The following is an 18,655-nucleotide window of genomic DNA, read 5'->3' as shown; positions in this document are numbered from 1 at the left end:
CTCAGACCTTGTACCTGTTCCAACAGCAAGGATGGATACCTATGACTAAGTGTGCACATAGGGCAGGATTCAGCTAATGAGCCCCGCTAGTGGCAGACTGTGGAATGATTTCCACTAGTGCAACTGGGCTTCCCCATCCGCCGTGTGCATGGGAAGGAGAGGGGAAAACATTCCACTTGGCAAGCTGAAATGCTTGCACTGATGGAATGATTGCCATAGTGCTACACTGAATTGCTCCCGTAGTTATTTGGTAAACTGTTTGCATGCATTGATTTTTATTCTGAAGGTAAGAATTTTTACATTCTCGGATGAAGATTGCTCCTTGCAACGCAGAAATCTTCACTCCACTCTCCTCCTCACAACCTAATTTGACATAATTTTTCTGCAAGAGCAAGAGTGGAATGGAGATGCCTCATTCTCAAATTATGTCAGGGCCTCTTGTTTTGGTTTAATTAATGGATTAATTCTTTGCATAACAAAGGAAGAACTGTATCACACTAATCTCTCATTTTTGAAAAACAAAACGTAACCTCGCACATCAGACAACTTGCTCTTTGATCTGATCCCCTGCTGAAGGTAACTGAAGCTAACAGTACTTTGCATTTACTCGACAGCTTATTACCAACGGCACCAATTCTCCAGCCGAACACACTTAAGATGGAAAGATGAACATGATCACCATGAAATATACAAAATAAATCTCTTTGAAATTTGTTTGAGCAGCTTCTTGAGCCTCCTCCCCACCACCACCACTCTCTTTCACTTCCCCTAGAACTTGTTTCTTGTGGAGAATTACATTTAAAACTGACAGCATTTTAATTAGAAAGGCAAATCTGGTCTTCTAAAGCTGCGGCTGCTTAGGGAAGATTTCCTAGATTTGCTGTTCAATTCATTTTTAATAAAGGCTTATTTAGTCAACTGACATATTTGTCACAGGGTGACTTTATGCAAAAGTGGAGAAGGAAAAATGCACAGGGACCTTCCCCTCTCCAGAATTGACGACCAAATACAGTGGTACCTCGTGTTACATACTTAATCCATTCTGGAGGTCCGTTTGTAACCCAAAACTGCTCATAACATGAGGCGTGCTTTCTCTAATGGCGCCTCCTGCTGCTGCCGTGTCGTCGGAGCGCAACTTCCACTCTCATCCCGGGGCAAAGGTTGCAAAAAAGGGCATCTACTTCCGGGTTAGGAGAGCGCATAACCCACAGCATTCGTAAGGGGGACAGTACATAACCCGAGGTACCACTGTAAAACCTTTCCGCTTCTAAATATGCAACCTACTTCCTTTCTTCTAGTCAATTACTATGAAACTTAATGTGCCAAATGTATAACGTCTTGCCCTGGGGCAGAATGCAAAAGATGGCAGTGCCTTTCCACAAGCCCAAGTTGGCACTACTCTCTGTACCACTCAGACTGTAGGAATAGCCCAATTATCACTTTTATGGATCTGAATCCTGATCAGCCATGGAGGTCTGACCTAAGACACACTTTCAAATGCAACTAAAAATGCTTTTACATGCAAGCTGAAGTGTTAAGATAATACAGGGACTGAGCTATTTGGTGAAGAAAAAGCACTTGATATGCGTTATAACACTGTGACCAGATGGCACTGCGGAGTCCCGTCTTTCCATTTATGAAGTTTAGCACATGTTTTCCTGAAACACCTTTTTCATGTGTCTAGATCCAGCCCGGGGTAGAATGAAAGCACCTGTCTACAGTCTTTGCAAGCATGGTAGTTACTGGATCATTTCCACCTTTCGATTGTTTTAGGAGTTGTTTTCTGGTGTATATGTTGGGTGAGAAACTATCATTTACTAACACTGCACTGCTATTATTCTTGAACTTCATTTTAACTCCTTCTGTTGCCTTAATGCAACTAAACCCTTCCTTCCCTCCCTCTGTTGTTTCCTACACCAAATTTTAGCTTTTAAGCTCTTTGGAGCAGGGCCCTGTCTCCTTGTACTTGAGGAAATACCATGCATGTTGATGGCACAACAACATCTAGGATTAGAGAGACCCAGGTTCCCCACTCAGCCATGAACCTCCGTGCGTGACTTTGGGTCCATCACTGTCTCTCAGCCTAACTTATCTCACAAACTTCTTTTAAGGATAAAAGGGTAGGAGAGGAAGAACTACATACACTGACTTGAGTTCTTTGGAGGAAAGGCAGGCTGTAATTGTAATAAATAATATAAGAGAATGGAAAACCCATGACTCTCTTAGCTGATAAGCATTTGTTCACTCGCTGAGGAGCTGCTTTTAGTGCCTTCTGAGATTTATTTATTTTCATGCATGGCCCACTTTCTTCCAGGGACTAAAAGGTCAATATATCAGATTTCCAGTCTGTCTCTCATCCAGACACTGACCAAACCTTAGATTGATCTTGCTCGCTGGATTACATGCCTTCAGATAATGCTCTCAAAGATGCAGTAGCAGACCAGGGCAGGTTACCGTATTTTTCGCTCCATAGGACGCACTGGACCATAGGCGCACCTAGTTTTTTTTTTGGGGGGGGGGAATAAAGAATTTTGTTTTATTCCCCCCCCCCAGCCCCGAAGAGCAAAGAAGGAAAGACAGCGAGTGGGATCCATCCCGCTGGCTGCCTTGGCTTCCTCTTTAGCCACGCACAACCTCTCCAGCCGGGAGAGGCTGCATGTGGCTTCGTTTTTAGCCCCCAGAACAGTTCCAGGAGTGGCGGCAAAATTGCGCGCAACCTCGCCACCGCTCCCGGAACTTGCGGGTGCGCACCGACCCCTCTCGCTCTCCAGGCTTCAGCAAAAGTCTGCATTAGCTCCATAGGACGCACACACATTTCCCCTTCATTTTTGGAGGGGGAAAAGTGCATCCTATAGAGTGAAAAATACGGTATTTGTTCTACTAGCTCAGGATGGTCTACTCTTCCAGCTGCATCTCCATGGTCTCATGCAGAAATCTCTCTCCCATCACTGGTGGGTTACTGGATCCTTTTAACCAGATAACCTTCTGCATGCCAAGCATGTGTTCTACAACTGAGCTAGTGCCCCTCCCTAAACTATAAGCCCAGCTCTTCCATAAATTCCTTTGCATCACACAAAAGATATGACTCTTGCACAGCTCCAGCAGGAGCAAGCCATTTCCAAAGAGAAGCTTCAGTTTCATCAACCGACCAAGAAGGGGTGGGGTGAGGCCTGGCCTGGCCTGGCCTGACATGCTTCTGTGAGTTTAATTGTAGCTTGACCTGCAGGAGGTACTTTTCATGAACTAGACAGAAGCATCTTCATCAGCTGCTAACATCTGCCAATCAAGTTGCTGTCAAAGACACAGGAGGCTGATAAGAAAGGATTGCAACCGCAGGAAGCATTGGTATCATTTATCTTTTAAACAGGTAATGACCATGCATGAACTAATGAATAAGCTGCTCACCCTGATTAATCTGAAGTTAGGATCAGAATTAGAATGGATGGAATCATGTCTCCATTACAATGCAAAAGACTTCTGACCCACGCGGCATTGCAATTGGACTCCTGTCTGTGTGAGTTTAATTAAATTTCATGGTTTACTTACTGCACCTTCTTAATGTTAATGACCTTAGACACCTCAGTATTTTCAAATCATTGTTTTCTTCCATTTCTTTTCTCTTATGTGAAAAGCTTTCTTCAAGATGAATTTTCGAGGAATGGATTACATCCATTTACTGTTAGTCAGATGTTTAGACGACTCATTCCCCTTTCCCCAGTCTTATGAAATGTACAGCAGCTTCGGTATGGAGCGAAAAGAAGATTTACACATCTGGTGATAGCCTTCCCCATCCCCCATGAAAGCCCAATTAGCATTTTTGACAGCAAGAGCTGTTTAGTAATCCAGGCAAAGAGACAGAAGGCACAACCTTGGATTTTTAATCCTAAAATGCCATTCACTGTTTATGAGCCCCAGACAAGACACTTAAAACTACAGTTTGCAGGGGTAAAAAGCCTTTATGTAGATCATAAATGTTTCCCAGTGATGTTTATTTTATTTTCTGCACTTCCATCTGCCCCTCCTACAACACGCTCAGAGCAAAATATATGGAGTTTATGTGTCTCCTATTTTATTCTGACATCCAAACTCCACACCAGCCTAGACCTTCATGAAGCAAAATGCACCTCATCAAAGATATAGGGTAGGCATAGGGAACCTGTGATCCTGGACTACAGTTCCAATCATCCCTGGTCCCTGCTTTGTCAAACCCAATAAATCACTGGTCCTCTTCTTTTGCCCAACATTCTTCAGAGTCCTCCCAAACCCTGACAGCCAGGTTCTGTCCTGGGCCTGGTGTTGATCAACATCTTTATAAATGACTTGGATGGAGGAATTGAAAGGATGCTCATCCAATCTGCAGGTGACTGTCATGGGCCAGGAATCAGCTTCACCTGCTGAGCAGCAGCCTGAAGGAGCAGAAGGCAGAGTGACTTCACCTGCTGCTGATCAGCCTTCTTACTCCTGATGTGAACCAGCTGGCTCCAGCTTTCTTAAGCAGGGTTTCCACAAATATAAGATGTGGACGCCTGGTTTACTAGCAGTACATGTGAAAAGGATCTGGGCTCTTAGTGGATCACAAGCTTAACATGAGTCAACATGGAATGAAGGTATCAAATTTACCTCATGCAGTGCATTAAAAGAAAATGTTATGAAGATGGTGTACAGATGTATCTTTGAATATCTAAACGGCACATGGAGGCTGGAGCAAGCTTGTTTTCTCCTGCTCTGGAAGGTAGGACTTGAACCAAGTTAGAGGAAAGGAGATTCTGAACATCAGGAATAACTTTGATAGTAAGAGCTGATGAACAGTGGAATGGACTCTCCCAAGAGGTGGTGGACTCTTGTGTTGGGATGGCCATCTGTCATGGATGCTTTAGCTGAGAGCCCTGCATTGCAGGGGGTTGGACTTAGACTCTACAATTCTATGTAAGCAACCAATGCTTTTGTCTATTCTGAGACTTGCATTCTGAGAAGTTTTCAGTGTTATTTGGGTTGCATTTTGAGTCTAAAAAAACCAACAAATTAGAAATCCTAGCTGTATAGTCATCACTTCACTTGATTACTGGATCCCCTGGCAGTCTAGCAGCCATAGCTACGGAGCCCTTGGGTAAGGAGCATTTTGGACCTTTTCTGAACCCTTTCCAACAAGGAGAAATGATTCAGTTGGCCCTGGATTTATGTGCTTCATTAACAAGAGCTGCAGGTAGAGCATGCTCATGGCAGGTGAAAGTACTAAAATAGATTGCCCAGAGTAACAATTCTTTGGCTAAGCGTACTGATTTTGTGAATGGGATCATTAGTCTACTAGACAAAGGCACAGTTTTCAGATGCCAGCGACTTATCCACATCTCTATCCTGCTGTTGCTGTAAAGTACTTTTAACTTGAGTCGTAGGCAATTTAGGTCTCTGTTGTTTCCTGCGCTGCTTCTACAGCCTTTAAAATTAACATTCCCCATCTTCCTCTCCATGTTAGGCTACCCATTCTTTATGATCTATTTTATCTGGGATACTGGGATACTGAGAGAATGAACTAGTATTTGCAAAGGGTTCTGAAGCCTTTTAACAGAAGAGGCTATCCATTTTACACTTCTTCAGGTTCTTTTATCTGAGGATCAAAGCATGATGCGTCATCTATACCAGTGGAAAACAGAGGCTCCTTCATCGGATATGAGAATAAGCAACAATTCTCCTAGGGTACTAGGCAAATGTTAGAACTGCTTTTTGAGGTTTCTTATTTGGAACAATATTAAAGGGAATACACACAATCTTGTCCTTGTTGTAATTCACCCTGTCATTCTCCATTTAAACCTTAGCATAATTTTCACAGTATGTATTTTATTTTGCATTATATTCCACTCTGATCTTACTGTTTAGCATTTTTCTTTCTACACCCACAGGTATGTATGCTTGACAAGTTAGGATAACTATGTGCCTGATGAAATAGACTGTAGCCCACAAAGTTTATGTCGTAATAAATTAGTTAGTCTTTAAGAGGCCACAATATCTTTTGTTTGACTTTTCATGTCCTTAATGAAGCTTTAGGTCTTTATTGTGTTATATGAGGCTATAACAATGTAACCTATTAAAAGTCAGGGGCATCTGGCAACCATATCAAACCCACTAATATAAAGTGTTTCCAATTAGTACACACAGCCTGATCTTTTGCTACAAGATCACTAATGGAGAAAGAGTACCAGTGTGTCTGAGAGCTGAAACATATTGTTACTCGCCATCTCCAATCTCTGCCGAGCTGTGACAAGTTTCCAGGGGGTTCCAGACATTCGGAGTTTGAGTTTCCATCAGAAATTAGGCACAGCGGAGATTGCAGTGTCTTTATGAAATATGGTTTATTTACACACATTTACAGCCTGCGTCTGGATGTAGAGAGTTCCCAGCTTTCACATCATAAGAGAGTCCTTTGTTGCTCTCCCAAGAGCAACAAGTGTGGACCTACAAGCAGAGGAATCAGCCATGCTGCCTGCACTATGTAGTTATGCCTCCTTCCCCTCAGAACCTGCACTGCATTCTGCTCCTTACTCCCTTTTCTTCCCAGAACCCCATGCAAAAACAACGCCTTGTCTTTCGCTTACATCACCAGCCCCTAGAACTCAGGCAACCTCCATTTCACATACTCAAAAGAAATTTCCTCTGAGTCCCCTGCTACTCAGGCCTCTTGCAAAACAACACTCTTACCCCCCCCCCCCGGCCATCGTTTATCAGGCAAACTGTAATCCTTTACCAAAGCTAGTGACCTTTTGTGTTACTGTGTAAAACCAGGGCCCAGAGAGGCTTCACCCATCTTGCTGTCTCACAATGAATCTCTCGAGGGCCCAATCTATTTTCCTTTTGTTAGGCTAATCACTCAGCTACTATCAGTGATTACCTGATGAGAAAGCTGAATTGTGTTGTTAGCATGAACTTAATCCACGGGCTTCAGCGCTTGGCACAGTTTTTGATCGAACCCAGATTAATTCTCGCTTTTACTAAATCCAATAATTACAGGGGAGTCTAGACCTGCCTACAAACTCATGCCAATATGAACAAGAGAATTATTTATCCTGAACTGTGCATTTCAGACTGCATATTTGAATATGTCTCCATATTAAAAATTAAGCAAGCACTCTTGTCTCTTAACGTGTCACATTTGTATGTGCAGAGGACATCATTTGCCTTGTCCTTTTATTTTGTGTAATGGAGGGACCTTATTGCCATGTGCCATAAATTTATCAGTACTAGAACATTTGTCCATTGAAAACTGGGTTCTCTCAAAGTGACGACATGGAAACCTAGGTCTTTTACACATTTGTATGCACATTCTTACTCCCTGGAAAAGACCCTGATGTTGGGAAAGATTGAGGGCACAAGGAGAAGGGGATGACAGAGGACGAGATGGTTGGACGGTGTTCTCGAAGCTACAAACATGAGTCTGACCAAACTGCGGGAGGCAGTGGAAGACAGGAGTGCCTGGCGTGCTCTGGTTCATGGGGTCACAAAGAGTCGGACACGACTAAACGACTAAACAACAACAAATGCACATTCTTACATACACTTTTGCAAGTCTGGCAGGAGAGAAAAGGCAATGTAAACTGCACAAACACACTCTGTAACCCCCAGTTTCGGAAAGTCTAAACCCAGCTAATCAATTCGCAGTTTAGTGACCAGATGTACTGGTATCTATGTAAGTGACTGTTGCACTATCTGAACATTAAATCTCCTATCTATCTATCTATCTATCTATCTATCTATCTATCTATCTATCATCTGGTTTTGGTTCTGGTTCTTTATGCTCTGAAGCAAAATAACCTCAAACACTTATGAGACATTTGACTGGTTGAAGTTTGCAGCCCAAATAGAATGAACCAGGCAATAAAAGCAGCAACTGGGGGACCATTTATGGAAACTTCATTTGCACTAGCATCACATCTTGAGATCACAGCAGCAGCAGGGAAGATGAAATGAAAAGCGATTACACGTCTGCTCATTTATATCGACTTTTGGGTATGGTGGTGATGATGGGGAAACGGGCAACATTATATTTATTTCAGACCTTTAAAAAATCTTCCCCCACCCCAGTCTGCAATGTTGTTGCTTAGATCAATTATTCACAGCAAATTTCTAATTAAACAAGTTTCACAATTCTCCAGACTGAAAATTCAGTTCCCCTCCCCATTTTTCTGCCTTCCAATGGGCATTCCTAACCAAAGCAATGAATTAGTTGGTGATGCTGTAATTCAATACTTCTCATTGCAGAACAGGTAATACACAGATGTAATTACAGATGTAATTCCGACTTTAAAAACACCATTATTTCAATATCAGAATAACTGTCCTTGAAGCAACCCTTGGTGAACTCTTATGATCACACAAAGGAATGCTTTATTTGTTTAGCACATAATTTCTAGGTTGCCTATAGAAAACCTCTGAAGCTGGCTGTCAACAAGAAATGACCGCCCTCTGATCTTTGAAGGGTGGTGTATAGATTTCATTACCAACAACAACAACAACAACAACAACAACAACAACATGTAATTCATTAACATAAAAGCTGCCATAAGGGCACAAGCCTAAGGATCATATAAAATATTGCAGACCTCCCTCTCTGTGGACACAGAAGGAGGTCCACAGATAGAAAAGGAGGCATGCCACCCACAGGGCTCCATTTGGTGCTGCAGCTACAGGAACAGTTGCAACTGTCCCTTCATTGCTGATGCTCTGCTGATGGTCGGGAGGGAAATATTCTGTTTAAAGGATGAATGTAATTTATTTCCCACCCTTCTGCCAATGAGTTCAAGTGATATAGTTCTTCTGCTCCCTCACCACAACGCTGTAGGTTCTTCATGGCTGAGAAGATTCCCTTTCTGGGAATCATTTGTTCCCACTGGAGCTATCAAGGAATAGGGAATGAGAGTTACTAACCCCAACGGATGCAAACATACATTGTTTGCATCTTCTTGGGGCTTGAGACATCTTAGTTTTGATTTCAGTTATAGCATTTTCGGCAACCCTAAAGACTTTTTAGCTACCTGTATTTTACGCACAAGAGTTTGAAGAAAAGGACTTGCTTGTTGCAGTGAATGACAAGAATGGGGAGCGCTTCTCCTCCCAGAAGTGGTGGGTATGTCCTTCTGGACACTTTTAGGGAGAGGCCGTTGCAAATAAAAAGGGATGGGAAAAATAACCTTAATTTCATTGGTTAGTCCAAGAGGGAACCCATAAAGTCCATACAACCATGTCACACAGCTGATGAATCACTCAGATAGTCTTCAACTGTTTTGAATTCAGGATGTACATTTAAAGACAAACTGCAACATGGCACCCAGATCTAGCCACCATGTCCAGTATCCATGCCCCTCCCCGTATCTATTTATCTTTCTCCCCCTCCTAGGTATAGAATAGGGTATAGTGACTGATGTTTCTTGGCACACAGTGGTGGGAAATATTTTCTTCTGCACAACTACCTACGAACATATCACTCTGTTTTTAAAAAGAAACCAATAAAAGTAAAAGGAAATGGATCTGGTGTCACTGGTTTGATATACTGGTTTGATTAGGTTGGAGTGTAAAGCCATTTGTGGGTTGCTCGCAACCCACCGAATACAAAGGGATTACTTTGCCACTTGTGCTGATGAAGAGACCATTCACCAGGAATGGAGTTCAGGATGCCTGACATCTCTCTATCTTCTTCCAGGCACTCTACCTTGCAAAGTAGGAAGACATCAATGTAAGGAAATCACTCAGATGTGTTTTTAGCCACTAACCAGAATCTAACTTTGTACAGAGAGATCGATGGTCTGATGAGTCCACATTGACAAGGGAAGGATAGATATAAATGCAGAATGCCATCCACTGACCAGATAGATAGCACTTTTACTTGGACATATCTTGTAGACATCATTATTTGTAGCCCAGTAGCAGAGAAAAATAGTGTATTCAGAGTGATCGATTCCGAGCTTCAGTGGGATGTGTATTTCATTACAGTCATTCTGTCTGGCATCCAGTCCACCAAGAGCAAATGATATATTTACGGTGTACTTTGAAGAGTCTTATTCCTGGGACAGCCAGCAGCTGCACACTTATATAGTGCTGTCCCTCTACTTTTCCGAGAACCTCTGACACCAATTACTTAGGGCATGATGGAGTCCTTCCTTTGAATCACCATCAATCATCAATTGCCCCTTTAGAGATATTGCAGGCTCTCCCAAGCTGCTCCTCCTCCTTATACGACTAAATTCCTCCTATTCTGTGTTTGACTGGGAATAAGAATCAACATGTCTCCACAACTGTTTCCAAACTTTCAGGTACTTAGGCACGGTGAGCAGGCAGGAAGGTGTGCGCTTGTGGGTTTTCTTTGGCGACATGAAAAATCAAATGTACTTTTTCTAAACACGGTGCAATTTAAACAGGCAGGGCACGAGGGACATAAGGTTGTGTAGGCTAATATTATTCATAACAATATTTCTGGCTTTATTTTAATGCTGTTCTGAGGGATAGCTCTGTTGGTAGAGCATGATACTCTTAATCTCAGGGTTGTGGGTTCAAGTCCCATGTTGGGTTGGACCATATGATCCAACGTTGTGATTCTGTGACCTTGCATATTGAAAACATTTTTAATGCTTTGTTGGTTTTATTGTAAATGTGTTGATACTGTACTTAGCAGGTTGTTCAGACTTTGCAGTGTGTGTGTATAAATGTGGGGGGGGGGGAGCACTGATTGGGCATATGGCATATCCAGGCATGGAAAACCTAAATGAATAATAATGGAGGCATACAATTTGGACAAGAAAATTGGCTTCCAGGTGGAAAAATCAAAATTAGAAACAGAACTGTTAGAACCTAAAACTAAGATTTTGTCAAAGATGTATAACTTGCTGTTGAAATGGAATATTCAGGATGAAACGGTGAAATCTGCTATGATTAAATGGGCACAAGATGTTGGACATAACATTATGTTTGCTGACTGGGAACAGTTGTGGACTACAGGTATGAAGTTCACGGCATGTAATGCCTTAAGAGAGAATATTATGAAAATGATATACAGGTGGTACATGACACCAGCCAAGCTTGCAAAAATCTATCATTTGCCCGATAATAAATGTTGGAAATGTAAAGAAACTGAAGGTACATTCTTTCACCTTTGGTGGACGTGCCCAAGGATTAAGGCTTTCTGGGAGATGATCTATAATGAAATGAAAAAGGTATTTAAATATACCTTTCTGAAGAAACCAGAGGCCTTTCTCCTGGGCATGGTTGGCCAATTGGTGCTAAAGAAGGATAGAACTTTTTTTATGTATGCCACAACAGCAGCAAGAATACTTATTGCAAAGTATTGGAAGACACAAGATCTACCCACCTTGGAATAATGGCAGATGAAGGTGATGGACTATATGGAACTGGCAGAAATGACTGGCAGAATCTGAGACCAGGGAGAAGAGTCGGTGGAAGAAGATTGGGAAAAGTTTAAAGACTATTTACAGAAATATTGTAAAATTAATGAATGTTAGAATGATGTTGGATAGAAACTAAGTGGTTTCTAGCTGTAATGTTATAAGGGAATATGAAAAAGTGGACTATTAATAGGTAAAAATTTAATGTTACAATACTTTAAGATTGAAGACTAGGATAAACAAAGAGGGGAGGGATTTGCTGAACTAACAAACTGAATTGGAATACAGAAAAGGGAGGCGTGAGGAGGTCCGGGAAATAAGCAAATGAAAGATAAGTGATTGAAAGACTGAATTGTTTTTAACTATTTTTATTTTGTATTTTTCTTTTTTCTTTTTTTATTTTGTAATATTTTGAAAATCTTAATAAACATCTTTTAAAAAAAGGAAAACCTAAATGAATAAAATATACACATATAATTATGTGTTGCTAAACAAAAAAATCAAGAGCCTGCAGAGTAGCGGGGCATATTATTTTCCAGTTTTAGTTTTCAATAATACATTAGCAATCCTAGTGGGAAAGAAATTTTCTCTGAAAAATAATCAGAGCAGCATTCAACGCTGTTCAAACTAACTCCCACACTCTTAGAAAGGCTTCTACTTCCTGTCTTCTCCATTACCACTCCCCTGAATCCACTCTGGCACATGGGAAAGCAAGGTGTGATAAGCCAGAATCTGTGTGAAAAGCCAGAAATCAGGACAGAAGGACAAAAGGTCAAAGAGCAAGTGAAGACTGTACGACCCAAAAGACAGGCTTGAAGAATAAACCAGAAGAATAGCAGAAGAACCAGAATAACCAGAAGAATTCACAAACACACCAGAGCTCAGGAAGTGTATGTTGGTCAAGCAAATCTCAACAGCAACAGGAAGCCCTTTATATTCCTTTCTGTCCAGAAGAATCCAACAGTTTGGGTGGAGTCAGCCCAGGGCAGGGTGTTGCCCTCCAAATGTTGCTGGACTACAGCTCCTATCTGCTTCACCCGGCATGGCCAATGGTCAGTGGTAATGACCTAGGGCCTGAAGGTACACCCTTGAAAATCTGCCCCCTGCAGTTTGATGTTTCAGCATATGGGGAACTGTTCCTGGCAAGGAACTCCATTTTTGAAAGTCAGGGCAAATTTACGTGTGTGAGGAGGGGTTTCATTATTTTCTGATGCTTACGATCTGTTTCTTTTCTCTTCGCTCTGCACCCTGCCTATTCACGTGGTGTTGAAAATGCCCACAGACTCAGCCATGCTTCTCTGTTATTCTCAGTTTGAGTACTTTTCTGTCATTTTAAAAAAAGCAGTACATTGAAAGCACACCGTATTTGACTTGATGTCAGCGTGAATAAAATAAATAGCTTTGACCTTGTGCTTAACAGAGGCCCTGGGCTTTTATCCAGGAACTCCTGCCATGAGATAAAGCAGGCTGTAGTGCTAGTAAGTGGCATCCAGAAAGATACCCTGGGTCTTGTATCTTCTGTTTGTAGTCCTTGTATTTCGGGCTCATAGTGGTAAATAAAAATATTACAGTAGGTTATCTTTCGGTAAAGCCAGATTTATTTATTTAAAAATGATGTCTGTAGCGATGCAAAATACATGAGCTGACACATCTTCAGTATCGGCCTAATGAGGCATGACTACTAGTATTTATTTACTGTATTTATATCCCACCTTTTTCTCTAAGGAGCTCAAAGTGATATCCGCCTCCGCTTTTAATCCCCACAACAACTCTGAGGTAGGTTAGGCTGAGAGGCAGTGACTGGCCCGAAGCCAGGAAAAAGCAGGATAGGGACCCTGGGAAAGAACAAGATACTGGATGCTCTGGGGATGGCAAGGAAGGCCTCACATTAGATGGGATGCTCTTTCACCACACATCAATTGGTAGCCATGTTCACATGCTCATCTAGACGAGGAGCCTCTTTGAATGGTAGAGAAGCAGACATGCCCCATTCTACACAGTAAGATACATGTGGTATGTGCATAGGATCAAAAGACACTGTGTGTTCCCACCCACATTTTTGATGAGAACAATTGGGCTTATGTGTGGGACATTTGCATTATGTTACATTACGGGTGTGTTGTGCATGCCTGCTTCTCCACCATATGAGGGAAACCAGTTCAATGGCTCCCAGATGGATATATAAACTGCCTCCATTAAACTCTGCTGTGATTGAATTGTTGTGGTGCAATAGCATAACCTATGGTGTTTGATGGCTAATTCACACACATTGAAGTGGGGACAAATGTGGGCCAGTCTGGTGCAGTGGTTAGAGTGCCACACTAAGATCTGGGAGGCCAGGATCTGAATTAGGCACTGCATCACATCCTTCAAATGTATAGATAGTAGAGGCTGTCTTACATCAACATACTGTATCAAATACCCACAATGAATTAGTCTTTGATGCTAGGGTTCATGCAAGGTGAATGTGTTTGAATTTATACTGACCCTTGTCTTTGGACAACTATTTTAGGAACTGTTACAACTGGGCAATTCTATTTGGGATATATTCTTATGGCCTGGGGTTAAGTGAGATGTGAGTTTAAAAAGTGCTAACTGGACCTACTGTGTTGATTTTCATTATTTTAGATTTTTGAATTAAAGCTGTTCACTGATTAAATTTTTAGTTGATTAATCATTAGGTTTCACTCAATCAATTAAATGTGCATATCAGCAAACCTCAACCTGACCATCGGACTGTTAGTTAATAAATGTAATTAAAGTTGTATACCAGCAAAATCTCAATCTGGGTGCTGTTTGGAAGATGATGGAGGTGTGAGATAAATTTACATTTAATAAACCAAGCTACTCATTTGTTCCATCATGACTTCATAAAGTGTTAGCTATGACATGCTGATCGAAACTAAGTTCATTTTGCTCTATCAATTGCAATAATCTAATCTCAACACATGTGGCTAAGATAAGAGAGGGTGGTAAAAGCTTTTCTGTCTCTCTTTGCTGGTGCTCCATCCTTACAAGAACTTTAATGTGCTCAAGATATTAGATATATCAGAATGAGTAATCAGGCAATGACCTTTTAAAACCCATTAGTATCAGAAATGTTACAGCTGCCCAATTGTCTCCAAGGTCTTTGTTTCTCTACTGCCTGGTCTCTCATGAGTAATTTGTCTAGCAGAAAACAAACAGCTCAGAACCAGGGCATATCAACAGAGGTTTGCTACTGGTTGTGAACCAATAATGAAATGTGTTGATGTAATTTCATTTTTTGATCTCATCTTCTACTGTTCCATCTTTCCCTCATACTAGAAGTACAGTTAGCTTCCAGTCAGACTGAGCAAATAGGTCTCGGGCTGATGTATTCCAGGAGTAGTCACCATAGTTCCAGATGGTGTTGGACTACAGTTCCTGTTGTCCTAACAATTGGCCGTGCTAGCTGGGGCTGATGGAATGTGGAATCCAACAACATCTGGAGAGGACCTTCTTGGCTACCCCCCTTTAAATAGTCCACGACGGGGAAAAGCATCAGCGAATGCTCATTTGATTTCATGAGGATTGAAAGTATTTGAGTACAGGTGTTCAGCTATACCATGGCATAAACTAGTCTACCAAATTTGGGGGCAGAACTCTGTAAAACTCTGCAGAGCCTGCATGTGTGTCTGTGCTCAGGGGAAAGAGGGTTCTTCCAAGCAACCCTCAAATTGAGGACTGTCCTCTGCAAAGCAGGAGATACAGCCACCCTACTGAACCCACTTTCCACGATTAGTTGAGCCCAGCCATAACCCAAATTCCACATTTATTTCTGGAATTCCATGGCAAGCTGGAAGAAACTGAAACCAACCACTAAGGATCTGCTTGGGATAATTGTATAATATGCTCAGACAGCATATGGATGCTAGCATATGGGATTGTGTGAGAGACAGGCGCCAAGTGTCACGGATTCTTTTTCTCCTGATCTCTTTAAGTTTGCAGTCTTCACCTGGCCTGCCAAGTAGCAGCAGTAGATGAATAAATTGCCTACATATGTTTTATTTATGCAGAGTGTACTTGCTTTCAGAGAGACTTCTTTAACCAGTTCAACTACTTAATTTTTTACAAGACTTCCTCCACCCACAACACTCAAAAGTAGTGCTTGAAGGAGGGAAACACAATGAGAATCTGTCGGTGTCACTCTAAATTCCCATCTTGGACAGCCTTATGAATTAAGCACGGAGAATGCATGTTTATATTCCACATAAATAATATCATACTCTTTTCTCTTAGGCATTTTCAAGTATACCTAGAAATCAGAAAGTAGAATTTGCCCATTGTTCCCACACACACTATAAAGGAATCAACAACAGCAAAAAGGAAAAATGAAGAAATGTTGCAGTGGGAAGCAAAATGGCATGGACCCAAAATTAATATCTTTATTAAAACTGCCATTTGTATCAGGATTTTTAAATGGTTTAGTCTCCAGATCAATGCACCCTACATCAACTTCTGCACCAAAATGCCCGACCCAGGGAAAGTGAGGTAGCAGACCCACCACTGTGGTGGATCCTTGCTTCTGAAGTAGGGTTGTCATCTTTGATCAGACAAAATACAGGATAGGTCAGGCAAAATAAAGGACAGGTAGGTGTGGGGAGGGGTTCGCCACATTCAGCCTTCTGCCTCCCTCACCACTGCAGTCCTGCTCTTCCCCTTGACTCATGTAGATGGGCAGGGGCAAGGGATAGACATCTGGCTCCTATGAGTGGCTTGAGTTACAGCGCTAGCCTCTTGCCCATGCTTGCATCGGAAGGGAATCAAGTGTGGAGGGGGAGAAGTCAGGTTGGGGTGGAAGAGGGAGCTAAGCAGTGGAAGACCTGCACCATGCTAGACTGGAGGGCAGTGGTACCAGTAAGAAAGAAAGAAGGAGAGGGCAAAGGTTGGAGAGGAGGTTGCTCTTTCCCCCTCTTCTCTGTTGTCACTCACGCCAGGCCAAGCTCCTCATCAGCCACACCAACAGTGACACAACTGCCATTTTGAGCTGGTCAAGCTCGAATACAGGAAAAAAATGTGTCCTGTTTGAAGTCCAAATGAGACAGGGGACAATTTTTGTCCCAAACCAGGGTATCCTGTTTTTCTAGGGGGAGGTGGCAATCTTCTTCTTAAGCCTCAGCCCTCTGGAGTTCCTCTTTCCATTTCCTGGCAGCCATTTCCCCTCTCCGTTTCTGTCACCCGCCCACCACCAACTCCTCTGAATGGCTGAGCTCGAAACCTCTAGGTGTTTGGGAAATGTAGCAGCTGGAATTCCAAAGCTCTTTCTATTTTAAGCCCCCTCTTTCACAACAGGGTTATCATATGAGGAAGAAAGGAAACACAATAAATGCTCTAAGCTATGGGTTGCCACCAACTGCCTAAAGATGGCTGACAGGGCTTCATCAAAGGCCTGACTATTGGAACTAGGCAGAAAGGAACACACCCTGTAAAGGATGTGTTTCTAATTTGCTTAGTGGAGCAGGTGGGAGGTGCAACCAATTCAAGAATCTCATTCTTCATTTTAAGGAAGCAAGTACCCTGCTTCAACTTAATCACACTGGAGGTGAAAGTTATGAAAGAAATGTCCCATTCCACGTGATTCCGGTCACACACCCACACCCCACACTATCTCAAAGACTGCATATTCAGAGAAAATTACTAACCTTGGAGATATGTCACATCCTTGTTGCATAAAAGCTCCCAGGGAAAACCAGAGACTGTTAAATATTCCAAATTCATTTGTTTGGTCATTGGCTGGCTGATCCCGGCCTTCCTCAACCTCCTCGTTATGCCATTCATAAGGACTGAAGCGACTGACCAGAAAGAGGACAACGCTTACTCCAATGTAGGCAAAAACTATACACATCCAAATCTCATAAGCTAAGGGATCCAGAAAGGAAAAGACTCCAGGCTTGGACTTTTGTGGTTTTTTAATCATGATAGATATGCCCAGGCTCATAAATGGCTTGGAAAAGTCTATAACTTCCTCTCGCACTAGAGTGATGGTCAGTGGTGCGACAGCCACATCAGCTTTCTGAAAATTAAAAAGAGATTAAAGTGAGACTAATGTTCTGAAGATCCGCAATGCACCAATGTTTCAAGATTTTGTTACCAAATTGTTGTTGTTGTTTTTTGTTTTGCATTAAATAATATTTTCACTTTCCGTTTATATGTATCACGGTTGTATTGGTTTTCTTCTGTGAAAATTGATTTTCAGGCACAATGAATTTTTCTTTAAAGCCAGTTTGGAAACAGCTTGAAAGTGCGGGTTATATTTTGTACAGAAACCTCAGTTTGCCTTCTTTCTTTATCAGATTCTTTTGATGAGTTGACATTTATCTCTGTGCCAGGCTAACCAGCATGGTTCTCTCCAGACGTTACTGGGCTTCCATCAGCCAAAACACAGCATGATCAGGGATGATGTGAGTTGTAGTCCAACATCATTTGCAAAGCTTCATGTTGGCCCACCCTGTCTTACTGTAAGGTTTTAAATAACAATAATCCCAGTGTAGATTGGTACTAGTTTCTTTCCTATTATTAATCATTATTGATAACTAATGTGGGGCTTCCCTTGTGCTTTGAGCAAGAAGCTGCTAAATGCTGCAGCAGAGTCGATGAAAGGAGTGAGGCCCTATCAGCTTATAACTCTGCTCTGAGACCTGCATTGGTTGCCCATTTGCTACTGGGCCAAGTTCAAGGTGCTGCTGTTAGTTAACAGTGTGGTTGCAGGATTGCCTTACCCATGTATGCTCACTTGACTACTTCAATATGTAGAACTAGCAATGCTACAGGTGCCATATAATACTCGTTCCATACTTGTAAGAAATCTTTCGGTATAGCAGTACCTGCACTTTGGAACTCTCTGTCTATTGACATCAGGCAGGTGCCTTTGCTGAACCCTTTTTGGAACCTGAGTAAAACATTTTTGTTCAGGAAAGGCCATTCAGACATGCAAAAGTTACAGGTGTTTTATTTCTTTTTAGCAACTATTCATTCTGAATATTTTAAAATACTTCTTGTTAAGTTTTTTTATTCAATAATTTTAATATTTCATATTTTGTATGAAACTGCTTTGTGGTTTCCTCAGAAGTGAATGTTAAATAAGTGTTGTAGAATGGAAATACTAGTATTTTTCCTTCCTAACAAACCTTTCAACTGATGGATAGGCTTCCACGAGTGATGCTGCAATCTATTACCTGTGACATCTCCATTCCTTAATTCCTTACTTAATGTTGCCATTCAGAAATGACATGATAGTAACAAGCCTTAAC

General features: G+C 41.8%; 1 protein-coding gene across 8 annotated transcripts in view; it reads right to left on the bottom strand.

The window, feature by feature from the left end:
- GRIA1 (glutamate ionotropic receptor AMPA type subunit 1) overlaps window positions 1–18,655 on the bottom strand; it is a 190,880-nt gene that overhangs the window by 32,097 nt on the left and 140,128 nt on the right. For all 8 annotated transcript variants that reach the window (XR_014522259.1, XM_083488347.1, XM_083488346.1 and 5 more), the window contains exon 11: window positions 17,048–17,418. Coding sequence is in view for 7 of the 8 variants with exons in the window: in XM_083488347.1 (XP_083344473.1) it covers window positions 17,048–17,418 (371 nt within the window). In the remaining variant the exon portion in view is untranslated. The remainder of the gene's footprint in view (window positions 1–17,047; window positions 17,419–18,655) is intronic.

The sequence above is a fragment of the Podarcis liolepis genome (genome assembly GCF_965112155.1).
Source record: "Podarcis liolepis genome assembly, chromosome: 2".
NCBI lineage: Eukaryota > Metazoa > Chordata > Lepidosauria > Squamata > Lacertidae > Podarcis > Podarcis liolepis.
The sequence above is the reverse complement of the archived record's forward strand: the minus strand, read 5'-3'. Positions and strand labels throughout refer to the sequence as shown.